General features: G+C 40.7%; 1 protein-coding gene across 1 annotated transcript in view; it reads right to left on the bottom strand.

Annotated features, from left to right (window-relative positions):
- irs4b (insulin receptor substrate 4b) overlaps positions 1 to 16,978 on the bottom strand; it is a 63,658-nt gene extending 46,680 nt beyond the window's left edge. Inside the window, exon 1 of the mRNA XM_078547576.1 lies at positions 13,154 to 16,978. Within this exon, the coding sequence (XP_078403702.1) occupies positions 13,154 to 16,778 (3,625 nt within the window). The 5' untranslated portion in view covers positions 16,779 to 16,978. The remainder of the gene's footprint in view (positions 1 to 13,153) is intronic.
- Positions 16,979 to 22,531: the final 5,553 nt, after the last annotated feature.

Here is a 22,531-nt window from a genome sequence, read left to right as displayed (position 1 = left end):
CCTCTGGTTCTCAATCAGTTTACAAGCAGGAACAGTTTCTCCCTATCTACTCTGTCCAGACCCCTCATTATTTTGAAAACTTCTATCAAGTCTCCTCTCAGCCTTTTCCTCTCCAAGGAAAACAGTCCCAACTTCTCCAATCTTTCCTCATAACTGAAGTGTCTCATCCATGGTACCATTCTCATAAACCTCTGCGCTCTCTCCAATGCATTCACATCCTTCCTATAGTGTGGCACCCAGAACTGTACACAATACTCCAGCTGAGGTCTAACCAGTGCCTTAAGTTCATCTTAACCTCCCTGCTCTTGTACTCTATGCCCCTATTAATGAAGCTTAGAATACGGTATGCTTTAGAAACAGTTCTCTCTACCTGTACTGCCACCTTTAATGACCTACGTGCATATATACCCAGGTCTCTCTGCTCTTGCACACCCTTTAGAATAGTACCCTTTATTTTATACTGTCTCTCCATGTTCTTTGTACCAAAGTGCATCACCTCACACTTTTCCACATTGAACTTCATCTGCTACCCATGTGCCCACTCCACCAATGTGTCAATGTCCTTTTGAACCCATGGGGAAGTTCACTACAAACCTTCTTCCAGCCTGGAAAATAGCCTTAACCATTACTCTGTTTCCTATCCCTCAGCCTTTTGTATCCACATTGCTACTGCCCCTTTTATTCTATGGCCTGTAACTTTCCTGACAAGTCTGTTGTGTGGCACTGTATTGAACGCCTTTTGGAAGTCTATATATGCCACATTAACGGCCTTGACCTCATCAACCATCTCTGTTATCTCTTGAAAAAACTCCAACAAGTTAGCTAGACACAATTTTCCTTTAACACATCCATGCTGACTCTTCTGAATCAATACACATTTTTCCATGTGACTATTAATTCTATCCTGAACGATTGCTTCTAGAAGTTTCCCCACCACCAAAGTTAAACTGACTGGTCTGTAATTGCAGGGCGGATCTTTACAACCTTTTTTGAACAAGGGTGTAATATTTGCAACTCTCCAGTGCTCTGGCACCTCCCCCAAATCTAGGGAGCATTGAAAGATTATTGCCAGTGCCTCTGCAATTTACACTCTCACTTCCTTCAATATTCTTGAATGCTTCTCACCCAGTCCCGGTGCCTTGTCAACTTTAAGTACCGACAGCTTATCCAATACCACAACCTTTTCAATTTTAAGCCCTTTCAGTGACTGAGTTTCCTCCTCTGTCACCATGGCCTGGGAAGCATGTGCCTCGTAGGTAAAGACTGATGCACCTCAGCCACGCCTCTTGCCTCCATGTGTAAATCCCCTTTTTGGTCCTTAATTGGCCTTACTCCTCCTTTTACTATTGATGTGCATATAGAATACTTTGGGATTTCCTTTCATGTTAGCTGTCAGTCTTTTTTCTTAATCCCTCCGTTTCCCATTTTTGCTTTTTCACATCCCTTCTGAATTCAGTTTGGTTCTCAATTGTATTTGCTACCCGACAGCTGTCGTAAGCACACTTTCTTCTTTAACTTAATTTCCATCTCCTTTGTCATCCAGGGAGCTCTGGGTTTGTTTGTCCTATCCTTCCCTTTTGAGGGAACATACTCTGACTGTGCCCAAACCAACTCCTCTTTGAACAATGAGTCCATTGTTCAGCTACTGTTTTTTCTGCCAACCTTTGGTTCTAGTCTATCCGGCCCAGCTCCCTTCGTGCCCCATTGAAGTCCGCTCTCTGCCAGGTGATTATTCTTACTCTGGATTGGCCAATGTCATTTTCTACCATCATCCTAAACCTTATGATACAATGATCACTGTACCCTAAGTGTTCCCCCACTGTCACTTGATCTACTTGGCCCACCTCATTCCCAAGAACCAGGTCTAGCAGTGCCTCATTTCTTGTTGGGCCATACGGCTTGAAGAGCCATATGGTCTACTCCAGCTCCCATATCTCGTGTTGTGAAATATAAAACGGCTGAGAGAACTTGACAGGTAGATGCGGAGGGGATCTTTCTCCTTGTGGGGGAATCCAGAAATAGGTGGCACAATTTGAAAATAGGGCACCTCCCAATTAAGACGGAGGAGGAGGAAGAATTTCTTCTCTCAGAGGGTCATTCGTGCTTGGTATTCTCTTCCCACGGAGATGTGGAGGTTGGGTCGTTGAATATATTCAAGAGATTGACAAGGAAGTCAAGGAAGCAGGCAAGAAAGTGGAGTTAAAGCCACAATCAGATCAGCCACGATCATATTGAGTGGTGGAGCAAGCTCAAGAGGCCAAATGGCCTAATTCTGTTCTTATTTCTTATGTTCTTATATACTCAGTGCCTCTATTTATGAAGTCTAAGATCCCAAATGCTTTGCTAGCCATTCTCTGAATGTGTCCTGCCACCTTTTCAAAGATCTATGCACATGCACTCCAGGTTCCCCTGTCCCTACGCCCTCTTTAGAATTGTGGCATTAAGTTTATGTTACCTCTCCCTATCCCTTCTGCCAAAATGCACCACACCACATTTTTTTGAATTAAATTCCATCTACCACTCCGCTGCACTCAATTTAGATCATCCTCACTGTTTGGCATCATTGGCAAATTTTGGCATTTTACTCTGTATTCCAATAAAAAAACATACACACAGTAATAAATAAATAAAAATATTATGCACTGACCCTTGGGGAACACCACTGTCTATACCATGTTTCAGTCTGAGAAATAAGCATTTACCACGACTCGCTGTTTTCTGTCCTTAAGCCAATTTTTGATCCAAACTGACACGGATCCTCCTATTCACTGAGCCATAATTTTTTTAACCGGCCTTTGTCAAACACTTCCTTAAAATTCATACGGACAACATCCACTGCATTCATTTCATCAGCCTTCTCCGTTACTTCATCAAAAAATTCAATTAGATTGAATCTGTGCTGGCAATCCTTAACTAAATCAAACGTCTCCAAGTGCCTGTTGATTTTCCCCCCTGGATTATTCTTTCTAAAATCTTACCCATCACTTGAGTTAAACAGGCCTATAGTTACTAGGACTGCCCTCATTCCCTTTCTTGAATAAGGGTTTCACGTTTGCCATTTTCCAATTCTCTGGCTCCTCCCCCACAGCTAGGGTAGATGGGAAGGTTATGGCAAGCCTTTCCACTATCACCAGCCTCACTTCCTTTAGCAACCTGGGATGCAAGCCATCCAGACCAGGCGACTTATCCACCCTAAGCATAGCTAGCCTTTCCACTACATTCTACCCATCAATCTTCACCTCATCCATTACCTCTACCATCTCTGCATCTACTGACATATTGTCAGCATCCAATTTATTCCTCAACAAAGTAATTCAAACCTTACCTTGTGTATACCACCCTCTTCGTTCCTAATAGGACACACTCCACCCCTTACTACACACTTACTATTTAAATGCCAGAAGATTTTTTTTTTTTTGAGTTCCCTTTTATCTTGACTGGCATCCTATTCTCTCTTTACCAATCTTATTTTCCTCTTCACTTGCCCTCTCAATCTATTGTAATTGACCTGGTTTTCGTTACAAGAATTCACCTGACATGAAGTACAAAAAAAAATGTATAATGCATTATATTCTCTTTCTCCCTAGTCACCCAAAGAGCCCTGGCTTTGATTCCCCTACTTTTCACCAGCCTGTACTTGAAGCATCTTTAAAGATCACCCATTGTTCCATTCCAGTTTTTTGCATCCATCTTTGGTTCCATTTTATCCTAACTAGAATCCTTCTGATCCAATTGAAATTAGTCCTCAACCAATTTAGACATTCTACTTCAGATTCAAACATTTTAGCCATGTGCCGTTTAATTTTTTTACCCCCATAGACAAGTGGCCTTATAAAGATGCTGCATAAAATCACTAAAACAGCTAGTGCTAAAGCAAGAGCTCCATGCTCACAGAAAAAGAATAGAAGTGGTTGCTGCTGCAGCCTAATAATTTGAATCAATCCGAAGAGTCTGCATAGAACATAAACTATTCAATTTCATAAAATGCTCTCCTGCAAGTGGCAAGTTCTTCCAGGCAATATATTGAACAGTTCAATTCCCACTCCAAAGGCTTGAGCACAAAAACCAAAGATGAAATGTAGTGCAGTACTGAGGGAGTGCTGCACTGTCAGAGTTGTCATCTTTCAAATGAAATGTTAAACTGAGGTCCCTCCTGCTCTCTCAGGCATAAGTAAAAGATCCCATGGTGTTATTTCATAGAAGAGCAGGGGAGCAATCCCTGGTTTTGTGGCCAATATTTATCCTTCAATGAACATCACCAAAACAGATTTTCTGGTCATCATCATATTGCTGTTTGGGGGAGTTTGCACTGTGCAAACTGGCTGAGTTTCCTACATTACAGGGTACAATAGTGACATTTCAAAAGTATTTAATTGGCTGCAAAGTGCTTTGGGATATCTTGTGGTAATAAAACATGCTATATAAATGCAAATCTGTCTTTTACTATAGAAGGGACACGGTTACTGAACTACAGCTTCCAGGACATGCACTTGGTTATGGAATGTCTACAACTTACCCAGTTGCACATCAGCACAATTTCTCTAGACCTTCAACACACAAAATCCATATTTCAATTTCTAACATTTAACATTCACTAAAAGAGGAAAGAAAAAAAATTGCATTTGTATTTGAAACAATGGTTCAGTCCAATTGTACTCTTAATATAGGTTGAGAGATAAAGTTAACCTGAATAACTAGAGGTTAGTTTAACAATTGTGGTAGGGAAAATGATGAAATATTTAATTAAATATAAAGTTACTAAATACTTGGATGAGCGGAAAACAATTAGAAGTAACCAACGCAGGTTGCAAATTGAAAAATTTTGCTTGGCCAGCCTGATACGAGTTCTTTAAGGAAGGTGACAAATATGATGGATGGAGGAGAAATGTAGTGGATGTCATACACTTGGACTTTCAGAAAAGCTTTTAAAGTAGCAACTAATAGAGAATGTAAGAGTTGTGAAATTGTGGAGGTAAGTAGCAAATTGGATTAAAAATGGGATTGCAGGAAGGAAATAGAGGGTGGGTTAAAGAGAGTTTCAAGATTGATTGGAAATGGGTAGCAATGTTCCATGAGTTTCCATTTACCATACCCATTAATGATTTAAATACAGGGCTGAAGGGAGTTCATCAAATTTGCAGATGATACTGAAATAGTAGAAAGTAATAAATTGTGAATTAAAAGTTCCACAGAGATACTGATAAGATAATGTGATGGGCAAAAACAAAAGGCAAATGAAATTCAATGGCAGTAGGTACATTTTGGCATGGAGGTCAGTTAGCTTAGTTGGCTAGATGGGTAGCATGTGGTTCAGAATGATGCCAACAGCATGGGTTCAATTCCCATTCCAGCTGAAGTAGACTTGGGACCTGCCTCCTGGCCCTTGACAGGGTGTTTAAAATTATGAAGGGGTGGGATAGGGTAGATAGCAACAGACCAGGTTCAACTGAAAAATTAAATGAAAAAAAAAAAATTAGACCAGACAAAAAAGTATCAGATTTGAGGAGCTGTGGAATGCACTACTGGAGTCGATATTTGGAAAAAAAAGGTCAGCGTGATAAATATGTTAGAAAGGTGGTTGAAGGAAAGGAATATAAAAACAGTGCAGCCACATGGGATTAGTAAGAACACTGCTTAAGTGGAGGATGAATACCAACACGACTGGTTGGGCTATACAGCATGTTTCACATTGTAATTTCTATGTAATTGAGATCTACTTTCCCTACTCTCTCAGCAGATCTATTATTGTGTAGTTCTTGACATACATTTATGGCTGCTTGATCATGAGACGTTCCACAGGTGGAATGCTATTCATCCTTCTCCTCGGCAGTCCAGTGACACAAAATAAGAAAATGTGACTAAGCTGGCAGAGTTATCTCACCATCAGAATTAATAGAACTAGCGAAATGCCCCAATAATTCTAATATTTGGAATTCTCATACTCCATTTTTAAAAAATACTTAATACTGAACATTGAAACTATCAGCTCATAAATTTCTGTTCTACTGCTATGCTTGGTGATTACAAGGAACCCAACTTTGAACAGTGCAAGCCAGTGACAGGCTGCATGAAAGCTCATACATGAAACCAACACCGCTACAAAAAAAATCACCATCTCAGAGCCACATTTTCATCAATCCCACATCACTATATCGAGGCCCCACCTGCCGGTGAATGCAACGAGTTGGAATTTCTTGCCAGCATTTGCATGCAGATATATTTTAATCACGAAGCGCGTAACAAAAATTCTGCACACTAGGACAGTCACTGTGTATTCAGAGTAAAGGAGGTATCTGGATCTAAGCTCTCATACAAAAAAAAATCACTAGGTATAGCCACACAAAGCATGGGCCTACATTACGAAAGCATTCTACAACAGATCCAAAATTAAAGTGACGGGCAAGAACTAATTTGGGGACATCAGCACAGAAGTCATCGGTGTCCCTCTGAGTGCTGGTCTCCCGCAACTTCACTTAAATATGAATCTGCTCAGTGTTCACAAGTGATAACAATGACAACCTATATTTGTATAGTGCCTTTAACATAGTAAAACGTCCCAAGGCACTTCTCAGGAGAGTAACAAACAAAACTTAACACCAAGCCACATAAGGAAGTGTTAAGACTGCTAAGTTTGAAAGGAGGAAAGACATTATAAAAAGGAAAACTGACATGGTAGGATTCTTTATTTCTGATCAATGTGCTAGCTTTAAAAGGTATGTTTGCATACAAAAATCCAAATTCCTCCAAATAATATGGTAAGAGCAGTTTGAAGATGCAGTGCTAGGTTTGAAACGTATTGGCTCCATTTACAAACGTATTATGTGAATGATGCTTAGACCAGAAAAACAATTTAAAGTGATATAACAGTATCATGCTATTAACACATTTGTTTTCCAATATTTACTAATTATATTCAATGTGTAGTTTAGTGATTTTTTTTTTAAAATTCAAAAAGCCAAATGTGGTTCCAATGGAAAACTACAGTGATGGATCACAGAAACATTAAGGTTTAAGACCTTACAGTTTGGGCTTTTAATCTAAGAGCAAAAAATAAGAAATAGGTGTAGGCCATTCAGCCCTTTAAGCCTGCTCTGCCATTCAATAAGGCTGGCCTTTTACCTCAACTCCACTTTCCCCACGTCATTCCCTCTCAGTGCATGCTGTACACAAGCATCCAGTCATACGTTAGAAACTTTTCTCTATTATTTAAAAAGAGTGATATTAGTGAGTGCTGAAATTTTCATCCATCAATTATGGAGTAAGCTTCCAAAAAGGCATCTCTACTGCATTAATCCACAGATGTTGCAGATTTGGAAGATAACAGGCTCAATTTGTCTTGTGCTTAGCTGGCCAGTCTTAATTTAGATCAGTGCCCCTTTAAAAGCAGAATGGGATGTCAGGGAGAGGAGAGGAGGCATGGGAAGCAGAGCAGGGTACCCGCTTTTGACTGCTAAAAGTGAACTCTACTGAATGAACATACCTAGAGATGCTGAGAGGGCATAACCAAGCCTTGCTACAGAAGTGTCTCATTGTTTATTGACACACTGTCTGATACAAACAAAAAGAGTGATTACTTGAGGAAAGAGGAGCCATGGGTGCTGCCTTTGGTACTATAATCATAAAATTAGATCTCCAATCCATAATGAAGCAGGTGATTTAACTTGAGGGGTGCTTATGTCAGCATTGTTAGGAGCAGGAAGCCAGCCAAAAAAAAGTCAGCCAGCTAGGCTGATTAGCTACCCAGTTTCAGCTGGTGGCCCATTTGTGCACTAATATTGGGCTTGACTGTGATGCTACTCATGGCCAAATAGCCTGCTGGCACTCACTACCTGGGCTTACACAGCAAACTCAAGACATTTGAGCAAAATAATGGCTGATGCTCGTCGGACTGTATTAAAAACAACGGAGATATGAGGAGAAAAAGCTCTCAAAATGCAAAATAGATGTACGAAAACCAATTCAATATTTAATTTTCAGGAACTAAAGAATGCCATCAATTCAAATGGTACATAGCGCCAGATCATCAACACTGCAACATACCTGCATCCCATTATTTTTGCAGCATGCTTTGGCATAGTCAGAATCCTTTCTGTAGTGTCCAATTGGACTATCAACTTTGAATTAGGCAATTAGGCAAGACTGTTAGTCACAGTTTTACCTCCGAGACTACACAATGACCACTATGCTGAGGCACAAATCTTTTAATGTATTTTTCTGAAGATTATCTGGTGCTGTTTTCTAGTACTTGCAGATTAATGGTTCCCACTAAATTAAAATCGACTTTACTTAAGGAAACCCAAGTAATCAATTTTTTTTATTGCAAACTGATAATTTAAGGTAATTCAGTGGGTTGAGGATTGCAGCATAGCAAGTTTGATGTGAGCAAGTGATAATACTATACACAGTTTTTAGGTCAGTTCAAAGCAGAGAGCTTTAAATACCACAATTCAGAAGCTATAAACATTGTAAACTATGTGGGCAACAAATTACTCATATTTAGCCATAAGGGAAGTGGTTATCTAATTTCAAAAATACAATTAAACTAGTCCCCCATCATATCACCATATGACTATTGGTTACCACGTGAAGGTTAGGATATTCTACTTTCGATTGGAGTGGGTAGAACAGAGGTTGGTTGTGATGGTGGTTGGGAGGAAGAAAACAGTGAAGCAACTGCAGGTGAAAAACAGCAAAGAGCCATATGTTAACTTAATCATACCATGGGTTTATTCTTCGAGGCTCAAATTTATTTTTAATTTTGAATCCAATAACTGATGGTACGTTGTAGCTTCTTCTTCAAATAGTAACTCGCCTACACAAAAATGCATGCAAGTCAAATTCATCATGAGCACATTCTAAATGGATACTTCATTACTAATGCAAGGCAAAAGAGATATTAAGTCATTTATCTGGAATCTAAAATGTAAATAGCCTTGGCTTACAATCACCTACAGTTAGCCGTAAATTGGCTATTGAAACCACTTTCTCATGGACAACTTGATCAGGCCTTAAAACAATCACAACCCAAACATAAAACCCAGAGTATTTGCAAGCAATGCCAACGGCGATCTGGCAGTTTTATTCATTTGAGATGTCCAGTCTTAAGCCTGCAAGTCCTAGCTATCCTGTCAGCAAAGCCCCAGTGACTCATTTGTCATTTGCGCCTATGGTTAATGCATCACTTTTTATTCCCTATTTCAACTTTGTGGATCTGGAGGTTTGGAAAGGTCTTCTAAGCAGTGCTCTCCTATTGATGGATCATTCTTATATTCACCAACAAACCAGAGTGGAAAAAAAACATTTTGCATCACCAGACTTCAAGAGAGTTAAAGAAAAACGAGCAACACACTTAAAAAGTAGCCAACCAAGGGAGTGTGCACATTGGGAAGATGAGTCGATTTGTGTGAAAGAACAACATGGTGAATGCACTGACAAGGAAGAGCACATTGGGAAGTGAACACCATCTTAATTTCAGGTAAGAATCATTACAGGCACTTTTTATTGTTAATTTAAAAACATGCTGTGTTTGCTTTTTAGGATATAAACAGTGGAAACATCAGTGCAAAACAAAATAGAACCCCAGCCAAAAAGAGTCAATTTTGTGGAGTAGATGGTAACATTTAAAATTTTGAGCATTCATAAAACTCTCAAAACAAGCAATAGATTTTTTTAAAAAAAGTCAAGCTAAAAAACAATGCACAACAAGTGCATAGACATAGTAAAATTGAAAAAGCTAGCTTTATTGTTGTGGCTTTAGCCATGTAGGCTATGATGGTGGGAGGAAAAATTGTTGGTAATTATATAAGGAGGAACAATTGCAATCTTGTTTATACTAAGAACATGCCTTGATCTGAGACTTAGTGAGCCTTTGATTGATGACCACAGTGTTCAGAGGACCATCAATGTGGTAGGTTGTTAGTATGCTGTTGTCCTTGCTTCATACCCAACTAGAAATGGAAGACAGATGAGTATAAAAGATAATCACAAAACCACAGAATCCCCCAAGAATCCAATTTGCATAGCCTTCCTTTCATTTCCAAAAAACAGATTATGTGCACATCTGTGATGTCAATATGGGATATACATTTGTCCAAGGAAAAAAAAACAGCTGGTTAAAAAAATCTATTGATAAATAACATTATTAATTATAAACCTGCACATCAAAAGTCATGGGTAAATTTTAGTTAGATTGCTGGGAAATTCTTATAGTGAAGAGCTACAAAACACATTCAGTAATATGTTAATGTAGGGCAAAGTGGTCCAGCAATTGAAAATTAATGTCCTAAATTGGAGTATGTAATGAATTTCAACCTCCCATCCTCCACACTCAGTGAACTTCAGTTCATCAAAAATTCTGCTTCCTGTATTCTATTCCGCACCAAGTCCTGCTTCACCATAATTGGTTCTGGCTGACCTACATTGGGACACCAGAACCAACACCTCCAATGTAAAGTTTTTATCCTTATGTCTAAATCTCTTCATGACCGTACTCTTCCCGTTCTCTTCAACGCCTCCTGCCCCAAAAGCCTCCCAGCACACACTGTTCTTCCTGTGCATCTGTTGCCTCCTTTGCCCCATTCCTACCTTCACCACCACCAATGGGCATACCTTCAGCCTTCTGGGCCCTACTCGGAAATTCCCTGCATGCAGCTCTGCATCTCCCTCTCCTAAGGCCTTCCTTACAACCCACCTCTTTGACAGTTAGCTCTAGGTTATCCTTCCTAATATCTCATTCTTTGGCTAAGCACCCATCTTAGTCTGATTATGACTTTGAAGGCACTTGGAATTATTTTTCTATTTTAAGGGCACTGTATAAATCCACACTATTTTGTATTGTTATTGTTTGTAAGCATTCTACTTCATGGTATGCAGTTGACCAGTAAAACAAAAAAGGTTTAATTTATCATGATCTATTAGAAAGAGTGAAGATTTATTGCCCTCCAAGTAATCATTTCTAAGCAAGCAAGCATAGTAGATAGCATTCTTCATTTAAAAAAAAACGCTTACTATATTCTTCAACCAGTACACAAGTTTGACTCACTCAAGTGCATCTATTGTACAAATACTACAAGAACTAAGGTTCTAAAATTAGGAAGTTATTCACACATTCAAATTTGGGGAGCTGGATTTGAAGTAGTGGAGATCAGGTTGATACAACAGTAAAGCCTTCCAAACCCACGACCGCTACCATCTAGAAGGACAAAGGCAGCAGGTGCTTGGGAACACCACCACCTGGAAGTTCCCCTCAAAGCCACACACCATCCTGACTTGGAAATATATCACCAGTCCTTCACTGTTGCTGGGTCAAAATCCTGGAACTCCCTCCCTAACAGCACTGTGGGTATACCTACACCACATGGACTTCAGCAGTTCAAGAAAACAGCTCACCACCACAAGGGCAATTAGGGATGGGCAATAAATGCTGGCCTAACCAGCGACACCCACATCCCATGAGCGAATAATTTTAAAAAATTGTCCTCTAAACAAATGACATATAAAACGTAGTAACATTCACTGGCAAAAAGCAATATCACAGCCTTTGAAATTGGCTTGACTGGTTTGCCTCCCTTCTATAGATACATGACTGAAGCGTCAAGTACTCCCCAACAGTTCCCGATAAAAGGTACAATCAAAACTGAAGTACAACCTTTTTTTTATTACTAATGTCCAAAAATAGATTGAAAGGATACTTTAAAGTGCTTAACCAGTAAACTGAAGACTTTAGCTTAAGCTCCTCCAGACAAACATCACACACCATGACCCTCCTCTTTCACTCATTATGTACAATGTTGTTTCAGTAAGTTGAGAAATTGTTGTGCAACATTTGCTCTCGTTTTATTTATCACTAAATCCACAGTTTATGACCTCTTCATGCAGTTCTCAAGCTCATGGACCAATAAGCAAACAGATCGTCAAGTCAGCTTTTCCAGCATGATCTAGACAACAATTAATTCAGCAGACATTGAATTTTTTTTTAAAAAGTTAACAGCAATGGTGTCATAAGCAGTAGTCTGCAGTTATCCAAAAATCCCACCATGAGAATAGTCATTACCCCACCCCTCGATTATTTTTTACGTTAATTATAACTTTACTCTTAAATCTGCAATAGGATATTGTTATTTGACAAAAAAATTAATACAGCAATTAATTTTAACAGATATTAAGTACAGCAATATAAAACAGTTTGGTACAATATTTGCCCATCCACATTTTCAAGAATAGTGCTCATCATCTTAAGTGAAACACAAATCTCTACAATCACACACTATTTCTTCCCATTCTGAATTAAATGTCTTCTTGTCTATTCAGGAGAAAATTATAGTCTAATCTAGTGACTGCACCCTGCAAGAAAATGACCAATTAATTCAGAATAAGTATATAAAGTCAAATGTTTGTGTTCATCTCCCTTCATTCAAAAATAACTGGCCTGTAGACCACCAACATTTGTTTGAAATTAGTGTCAGTAAATTTAGACAACAAAAATAATCCATTGTAACTATATGCACGCAACTGCTACATTTACCAGACTTCGCAATAGTCTAAAAGAACCTCACTACAAACAGTGGTTCTAATAGGATTAGAAAACAGTAAACAATAAATCTCCAAGTAAGTTTGAACCATGCTTCACAACTGAAAAACAGCATAGGGCTAACAATTAACAGTAACTATGCACTCTACCTGCTTCCAAGGAATTCTCTGTCTGTAAACACTAGATCACAAAAACTTACACTTGCAAATTCCAAAAAAAGCTGCCCAGTGTCCCAATTATGCACAGTATAAAAAATGGACTAGTCATGTAAACCTGTAGTAAAATCAGAGCCAGTACCTGCAATAACACATTCACTAATACATACTCTTACAGCAAATTGCAGTAACAGTTTAATACATCACTTCCAGAAAAATAATTCAAGAGCAAGGTGGTCAGAGGTGGGAGGTTGGGGGCAGGGGTGTGGGTGGTGAAGAGAAAAGAGAGAGAGTGTCATAAAAGGAGAAAGTCAGAATTTAGTTTTTTCCTCTCTATCTATATATATATATATATATCACTTCCTACAACCCGTCGAGTCACTTCTATTTCGTCCAGTTAATATTTCTTAGCCTCACACAACTTTGTACTTTGATCGCCTGAAATAAGGAAAACAAAAACAGAACAAACCTTCAGATGTTGAGGTATATTTCAGCCCATCTGATTTGGTAAAGTCTATGCTGGCATAGCCTCTAGAGTCTGTACTGCTTGCAATTTGGAGGTGATTTGGAGTCTGCACACTTCCATTTGATTCACAACATCCGTGATCTTCCCTTAAGTCCAAAGCAATATAGTTCAATCCATTCTGAAACCCAGCAGATGTATTTCTGCACATGGTACTCCTATGTTCGTCACTAAGGCAGTCATTTGGCTTAAGCCAAACATTATCAAATGAAGCAGAGCTATGTCTTTTACCACCATCAGCAAAAAATGGAGAAGAGGGTGCCACTGTAGGTGTAGAGGAGAATGTCTCTGAGCTGTGTCGCCTTCTTCCTTGTGGATCAGCACGGATCACCTTTGGGCCATGATTGGCATCAGAGGGAGGTTTTGAGGCAGGAAAGGTATTTATACTAGGATACTGATCAATAATACACAATCTCTTCACAATAGCTGTAGGACTGGTCACCTCTACATTGTCAGGCTTTGGCGAAGCAGGACGAGTGGCTGTTACTGTCAAGTTAAATGACATTTCGGTGTAATCATCCACCTCAGCAGGTTTACTGACACAAGTGGCACCAAGAGGAACACTGATGTAAGCATCCTTTGGCTGGCTTCTAGTTATGCTAGAACTTGAAGCAATGGTCATAGTAGTCAAAGAATTTGAAGAATGAATAGCGGGCTTCGGTGATTGTACATCTAAATCTACACTCATATAGTCTGACAGTGGAGACCTTCTGTGTTCACTGCTGGAGCCAAGTGAAGATGGGGATCCTTCTGCTGATAGGGAATATGGTGTATTACTAGTTTTCTCACTAAAAGCAATATTAATGTATTCTCCTGGACTTTTTGGCTCTGGCGGCAAACTGTGCTCAAACAGTCTTGGTAAAGTGTTTACTTCTGGCGTACCTAGGGATAATCTTGTGGGTCTCTCAACTCTTCCTTTTTGTATAGCACGCTCATCTTGGTTTTGTGTCCTTGGAGAATGAGAAGGTTCAGGAACTAAACCACTGTTACTAATACTACCAGTAAACATTGATGTCTCTCCATACATCAGCTTTCCCGGTGAACACATAGGAACATATTCATCATGCTCACCATTTTCCTGTGAAAGAGTTTTGAATGATCGAGGCAGTGAATAATATGAGCTGTAGGATTTAGGAGCATCAGGACTAGTGAGATTATAGAAGCAATCATTGGATAATTTCCGTCTGTTCAGGTTTCTCTGGGACATGTCCATATATTCATTATTAGTGAATTTTTCATTGTTGCTGCCCAGTAGTTTAGAACTGTACTCTGTAAACATGCTTCGCACCGGCGAACTGCTATCATTGGGGGACATCACCATGTATCCCCTAGAGTCCATTTGATTTAATGGCAAAGGCCCAATTTGTTTTGGGGCAGAAATGCTTTTAAGATTCATTGGCATATAATCATGGTTTCTATTATGGCTAGCAGATGCAACACCAGGCATCATTGGCATATAACCATCATCTCTTGTTCTGCTTTGGCTTTGGTTAACCGAGGACCCAATCTCAATATGACTATAATCTTCATGGTAAGGATTACAGGTAAACTTTGGTGATGCAGAACATGATAACTGGCTATTAATAGTCACACAGTTTGAATCGACATTAGACTCATCCAAAGATGAAGTTGTCTGAGTGGTTTTTTGATGTGTTATTACAGCACCGGAGCTGGTTAGAGAGTGGGTCCTTTTTCTGTATCCTTTCTCAGCAACCATATAGTCATCTCTTGTTCTGCTTTCATGATTTGCAGCATTTATATGTTTGTCCATTGAAATATAATCACACAAGCAATTTTCTTCTTGAATTGGTGGGGTGTTCCCAAGTGAATCTGGTGTATTACTCCGAACACGGAAGTACCTAAAGTCCCCGGGACTAGACCCATATTCATCAGAGGAAATAAACCCACCATCACTTGGAGAACCGCAAATGGATGAACTAGATGGACGTGTAAGAGGATCCGATGCAGAACCATGTCCACTGCTGGAAGAAACGCTTACAGGGCTTGTAGTAGATGGTAAGTAAGTCACAGGCAGAGACACTGACCTACTATGATTCGAGGGGCCAAAGGGTGGCTTTACATATCTCCCACCCCCTTCACCCCTGCTTAAGCCCATCCTTGCAGAATTTAAGTGGATTAAACTCCCAGTAACAGATCCAAAGGGTCTCGACATTGTACCTTCACCTTCACTGGATGTTCGAAAACGATATGCCTCACTCCTGGATGCAGAGGTACCAGTCATGCTCTCAGTCCTGGAACGCCTTTGCAATCCAGTCTGACTAGGTGGCAAATTACCAAGGTGCCTTCGAGTCAAAAATGATATGGGGTTTGTCCCAGAGGACTGGCTTTTACTTCTGGGGCGAAACTCAGTAAAAGCTTTTAAAGCTCTCATTGTCTCTAAAATCGTCTCATGCATGTTTTGAGCCACCACCGAATCATCTACCTGCATCCACAGCTCACCAGGGCCAATAGAGGCAGAACGACCAACCTCAATAAAGAAAAAGTTCTCAGAATGACCACACCTCCTGATGTTCATCAGCTGCAAATGCACAGAAGGCACGTCAGAATTGATTTTAACAAAATGGATCATCTTGCTGGAAAGACACAATCTGTACACCCCCGTCAGGTTCTTGGTTTGCCCCAATCCTTTGGGCTTCACATTAATCTGCCACACTTCTTTGAAAACGGTGCCAGGGGTAAAATTACCATAGTTTTCGACTTCGTCGGGCTCCAGCGGTATCTTCTTCCCTTCATTCATTAGTTCACTTATGGCCAAGTACCAGCTCTCTTGTTCCTGGTCGTTCTCTGCCACCATGGCGAAGTACTCATCTTTTGTGTACAGGGCTACGAGGTATTTACTTTTGGCATCTGCTCTCCTGCTGACCGTAAAGCACTGACAGAGTAGAATGACCCTCTTGGGGGCGGTCGATCGGTTTCTCCATTTTTTCTCGCTGTCGTAGTACTCGAGCCTGGCCGGACCCAGGTGGCTCTGCCCCTTCAGGACGAAGAAACGCTTGTGGCCGTGCTTTTGCTTCCTCAAGTAGCCGTATTTCTTCACGTCCTCGTAACCGTCCATAGTCGTCGAGGTGGAGGTGGTGGCGGTGGCGGTGGTCGCCGCCGCCGCTCGCGCCGCCGAGACCTCGCGCCCCGCGGGGGCAACCGTCTCGCGCTGCGTGGAACAAGCAGCCGGCTCGCGCGCGCCGCCGCCGCTGCTGTTGTTGTTGTCGCTGCTGACGGCGGCCGGCGCCTCGCGCACATTGCAAGGCACCGTCTCGCGCTGTGCGGCATAAATCCCCCGCTCGAGCCGAGCCGTTGGCGCGGGGTTGACCAGGTCCTCGCGCTGTGTCAGCTCCGTCGTCGCGTGTCCGCTTCTAACCGTTGACGTTACTACTGCTGCTGCTGGTGGTGGTAATATTGGCGGCGGCGTTGTTGTTGTTGTCACTGTCGCCGCCGTCCTCCTCCTCGTTGCCGTATCCCCGGCGCGTCTGTTGTTTTCATTGTCCCCTCTGTTGGTGTAGTGCCGGTGTAGTAGTAACTGGTCCTGGTGGTAATAATTGGGCGAGCTCGCCATTGTACCGGGTGCTTCCCCCCCACCACCACCACTACTACCACTACTACCACCACCACTCCTCCTCCTGCTGCTGTTGCTGATGGAAGAGAAGCCCACCACCTCTGAATTGCGCGGCTGTCGCTCTTTTTTCCCCTCAAGGTTTTGGCTCCGTATACATCTCTGTGACTTCTCATAAAAATAAACATCCGAATGGACCGATTTCTTCCCCTCCCCCCCCCCCCCTTTCTCAATCACGGTAAAAAAAAAACAACCTGTGACGTACCCTTAATGGAGTGAACCGTACTCGCTTAGCCTAACGTGGGTGGGCGGAGCCTGCCATTGACGGACAGGAGGATCAGCCAGCTGGAAGTGGGCAAATATCCAGGTGAGCTGCCAATCGTATCCCCCCCGACCAATCCAACGTGAGAGGAGGCGGGATATTTTCGTTTATCGTGCGACTGCGCCAATGGCCTGATAGAAGGGAGGGATTTGCTGGTGTGTGTGTGTGTTTTTCACTCTCCCTGTGCTAAGTTTGTCGGACCCGCAAAGCTTTGCTGATGAGGCGAGGTATTGTGTAAACCAGTTTTCTGATTGTGCAATTTCACTCCTTGTTGGCTATTAGGCAAGTGGTCGGTGCTAAAGCTTGAATTGATTATGTGTATTAAAAAAAAAACCCTTCCCTAATTAATATTCATCCAGCACGCAACCGATCTCTCTTACCATCATCAAGAAGACTGAATTGCTTAATGGGGGGGAAAGAAGGTGAATAATATAGTTAATGGTGCAGAGCCAACTGTCAATTGAGCACACGATATATGGGTTTGAAAGGGAAACCCATTAAGAAAATCTGTCTCAGGGTCGCGATGTAGCTTTACTTAAGTTGCTCTATATATGCACACATAATGTATATTGGTTTAATGTTGTTCGGTACATAGCTTGAATAAATAGGACGACGCACTATGTTAAGCTCCCATGGGAGTTGTAGTTGACAAACACGTTTTTTTTTCTCCCCCTCCGCGGAAGGGAATCCTTGGAGAAAACTGCATTTGCCAGAAAGCCGTGCAAACGCGGGCGTGCTGCTGATTGCCCCCACCCCCCTCTCCGCATGCATGTGTTGTTTACACCAAAAATTCGAGATGAATAAGCATTTGGTGTCTTCATGTAATGAAAAGGGATGTTGTTACCACCCTGCGTATTTCAATCTATTAGAAATAAGGGCGATGAATCATCTCTACATTGTTATCCACAGTTTACTGTATATTCTTATTCTGATTTTTTTTTAATGATTAGCGTTAAAGCTACTAATGGGGCGGGGAAAAAGGCGGATGGAATTACTAGCTTCACAAGGGCTATTCAAACATTGATAACTTTAAATATGTCTTGCACAGCACTGGTTTATAAACTGTTACTCCCAAGTAAGCTGCTTAAAAAACGCCAGGTTGATAAAATACAGTAAACCTCCTGAAATGTTTTTTCAGACCTGTGACTCGCAAAAATAGTTATCTTACTGAATGAGGCCTGTATTTCTAAGTCCCAAAATGCATGCACATATGCTACACTATAGAACAGGCTGCTTCGCTCGTTTGCATCAAGGACAGCTGTCAGCAACAGCAACCCTCCTTCAAAATAAGAAGTGAATCAGTAAACAAATAAAAAAATATAAGTTAGCCATTGCACAAAAATGGGAATTATAAGGTAGCAACAATATTTGAGTTCAGATAGTATTGCAAGCATTCCTTTATATCAGCTTATTGTATTTCTTGATATTATTTGTTTACTATTCAGTGACAAAAACGTGTACAGTAACAATGAAAAACAATCTATACCCATGAATAGTTACAATGTAGGCAGAAGAAGTAAATGGTTGCCACATAACCAGCAAGGTGGATCTGAGAGCTCTGGTAGGTAAATGGTAAACAGTTAAGTAAGAGTGGCCTGGGAATCCTAAAGTTTGACTGCAGACTCCATGAAGTTTCACACTTTCAGCTTAACCAAGGTCAGCAAAAGCTCCCGTTGATCACCATCTTCTGTATCACCCCCACCCCATCATATCCAATGGAGATATTACAAGCTTTAAAGCTATATTTTTAAAAATGGACACCAAAAGCTGTTTAAGATGGCTGTAGCATATCATGCAACTTTGGCAGTGTTAGCTCCAGACAGACCTGAAACTCGAATAGATACCTAATTACATATAGACAATCACAGCTACTTGTGAAATTCACACATCTCTTTAAGGATGCACCGTCAACAGAAAGGACCATGGACAATAAAGACATTGAAACTCAATGGGTGTTAGATGAATATGAAATGGATTTCATTGACCTTTCAATGTGTGTGATGGCTCCTCATCCCAAATACAAAGACCTTGGCTGTCTGAAATACTCAGGGTATGAAAAGCCACAACAGAGGATGTTAACTGATCAAACACACCACCTTATTTGGAAAGGACTTCGGACTTGTCACAGGTAACTAGGTAAGGCAACCAGCATTGCTACCTGCTTTTTAAAATATAACAGCAGAAGCTGTTCTGATTTGGGTACCATCAGAAACACCATTTAAGCCATTGAACCAGCTGCAACTATGCAGCCAAGGTCATCTCCAGCTATGCCTTGAAAGTAGGAGAAGGACTCTTTTCCCCCACCCCCCAAAAAAGCCTGTTCCAACTTCAAGTGCACCTGAGAGCTACCCTCCTGGCAATTCAACTGCAAGAAGCTTACTGAGAATCCTCTGTTTCTCCAGTAACTCTACTCCAGCTAAACCATCAATTCATCCTAGAAAAAACAGGCATGCTACGAAAGAGACTGAAATAATTTCAGATTGTAATCATTGTTTTTTTTTGTCATCTGTATCTACTCCTTGTGTGTGTGTGTGATTGCATGTAAGACATTGTGTTTAAACCTCTGGGGTAAGTGTGCACCAATAAACAATCTTTATTTTTAAATTCACAAAAAGCTTGCTGCTGGACTCATTTAAATCGGGACAAATCACTGAAGGTAAGGAAGCACACTAACCTCACACGTTAAACACTTTTATCATTTACAAACATAAACACAAACTCTGTCCGTGACACTGCTAACCTATGAAGCAATGCTCTTACATGTTGAATATGATCTGGAGGAAGCTTTTAGGAAAACAATAGCACAGGATGTATTCTAAATGGCACACTTCGATGTCTACCACTAAGGGCTGAGTCCTGAAAGACATAGGTGTAAAACTGAGCCTGCGTGAAGTGGTAAAGGAGTAAACTACTTTCTCATTAACCTACCTGTTGCAGACATATCTGTCCACTAGCAGTGGTGAGAGTGAGCACCACACAGTCATTGTAAAGACAACATTTTTTCGTCAAATTGAACACCATCTTAATTGTATAGTGTGGGGCAGGCTAAGAACAGATCTAGAACCCCAAATCTGAGCATCTGTAAGGTGTTATGAACCATCAGTAACAGTAGAATACTATCACAATCTGTAATTTCTTGGCTTGGCTTTCACCTTTGAAATACCAACAAACTAGAAAATTATTTCGGTTTCAATGGGAAGTCTAAAAGGGAGTGTCCCCAGCAACACCAGGTATCTGCTAGAATGAGGTACCAACTTAGTGAAGGTACATTGTATGCTATACCTGCATGTGAATCACCAATAGCATCAGGTCATAAATTAATAGATCAAAGCAAAATTCAAATGCTCTTTCATATCCAAAAATTATGGTGGACAACCAGGCAGTTAACAAGAAGAGTAATATGGGAAGGGTCCATCAACATTTCACTTTTAAACCTAACAAATAGGAGTAGAAAGTTGCATGGCACTTCGAGCCTGCTCTATCATTCAATACGATCACAGCTGATCGTCAAGCCTCAACTTCACTTTCCTGTCCACTCCCTATATCCCTTGATTCTTGGAAGGACCAAAAGTCTGTCTATCTTGCCCTTAAATATATTCAACAATGGAGCACCTGCAACACTCTGGAGAAGGGAATTCCAAAGAATCACAACCCTTTGAGTGAAGTCATTTCTCATTTCAGTCCTAAATGATTGGCCCCTTGTCTTGAGACTGTACTGACTTTTTCTAGATTCCCCAGTCAGGGGAAACAACTTCTCAGCATCAAGAACCTTCAGAATCTTGTATCTTTCAACAAAATTACCTATCATTCTTCTAAACTCCAGAGCCTATAGACCCAGTTTACTTAACCAGGAATCAACCTATTGAACCTCTGCTGTACCACCTCCAGTGCAAGTATATCCTTCATTAAACATGGAAACCAAAATTGCATACTGTGCTCCAGGTGTGGTCTTACTAAAGCTCTGTACAATTGTAGCAAGACTTCCTTAATCTTGTGCTCCAGTCTCCTTTCAATAAAGGTCAACATGCCATTTGCCTTCCTAATTGCTTGCTGTACCTGCATGCAAGCTTTCTGTGTTCCTTGAACAAGTGCACACAGTCCCTCTGAATATCGACATTTACAAGTTTCACGCGTGTAAAAAAAAAAATCTGTTTTTCTATTCTTACTACCAAAGTGAATAACCTCACACTTCTGCACATTATACTCCATCTGCCATCTTGTTGTCCATTCACTTAGCCTGTCTATATCTCTTTGTAGCCTCTCTATGTTCTCCTCACAGTTTACATTCTGCCCTAGTTTTGTATCGTCAGCAAACATAGGTAGATTACTCTCGGTCTCTTTGCCTTTGTCGTTATTATAGATTGTAAATAGCTGAGGCCCCAGCACTGATCCTTTCGGCACTCCACTACAACTTCACTCCACTTCAGCCTGCCAACTTGAAAATGCCCTGTTTAACCCAATTCTTTGTTTCATATCTGTTAACAAATCCTCCATCTATGCTAATATATTACCCCAACTCCATGAGAGCTTCTCTTCCATATTTACTTTTTGTGTGGTACTGTGGTCTTTTGGAAATCCAACCACCGTCTATCACATCTACTGGTTCCTCTTTATCTACTCAACTAGTTAATCCTCAAAAAATGGTAACAAATTTGTTAAACCCTCTTTCCCTTTTGTAAAGCTATGTTGACTTTGATCATATTATGATTTTCTAAGAGCATTGTTAATGACCTGTTGTTGAACTACACTACCTATACCTATCCCCTGGGTGAATACTCCAAGCCTGTTTGGCACCCTGGCCTCATGCAAACCGCCCAGATTGATAGATTACAGAAGCATATGCTGAGATTGATCTTAGGCCCTCAATACCAGTTGTATTGATGTCCTTCGTGTCACAAAGCTTGAAACTGCATAAACAGGAAGAGTTAAAATTTGTACAAAGTTTGGAAATCCCTTATGAAATCTACCCAGTTTCAGAACACTTACCACCACCATGCCCTGAGCAATCACAACAACTCGGTACTTCAACTAAATTCAACCCCGTAAGATGCAGGTTAGAAAGGTACCTATGCAGCCCTATTCCTTGCATGGTTCGAGTCCTCAATGAAGTGCTTAAATGATGAAATTCATATGTACTTCAGTGCCAGTAATGTAGGTATGGTGTATTGATTTGTAATTTTAATATAATTTCAATTCAACGTTACCTTTCTTTTAATATCCTGTCTACCGTTTCCCTGTTACCTACTGAATTTGTTCGTCTGCATTTGTTACAATATCATTGTTACATCCTTGCATGATTTTAACCTGATTACTTAGCCCATATATGAATTTTTAGATATAAGCTACACTGCAATTTAGCCTTCGAGCTGCCAACGTGTTTCTTCAATAAAATACCAAAATAACATTACATAATACTTCCTTAATTATAGATTCC

The sequence above is a fragment of the Cetorhinus maximus genome, chromosome 8, assembly GCF_964194155.1.
Source record: "Cetorhinus maximus chromosome 8, sCetMax3.hap1.1, whole genome shotgun sequence".
In the NCBI taxonomy this organism is placed as follows: Eukaryota; Metazoa; Chordata; class Chondrichthyes; order Lamniformes; family Cetorhinidae; genus Cetorhinus; species Cetorhinus maximus.
This window is presented reverse-complemented; position numbering and strand designations above follow the sequence as displayed.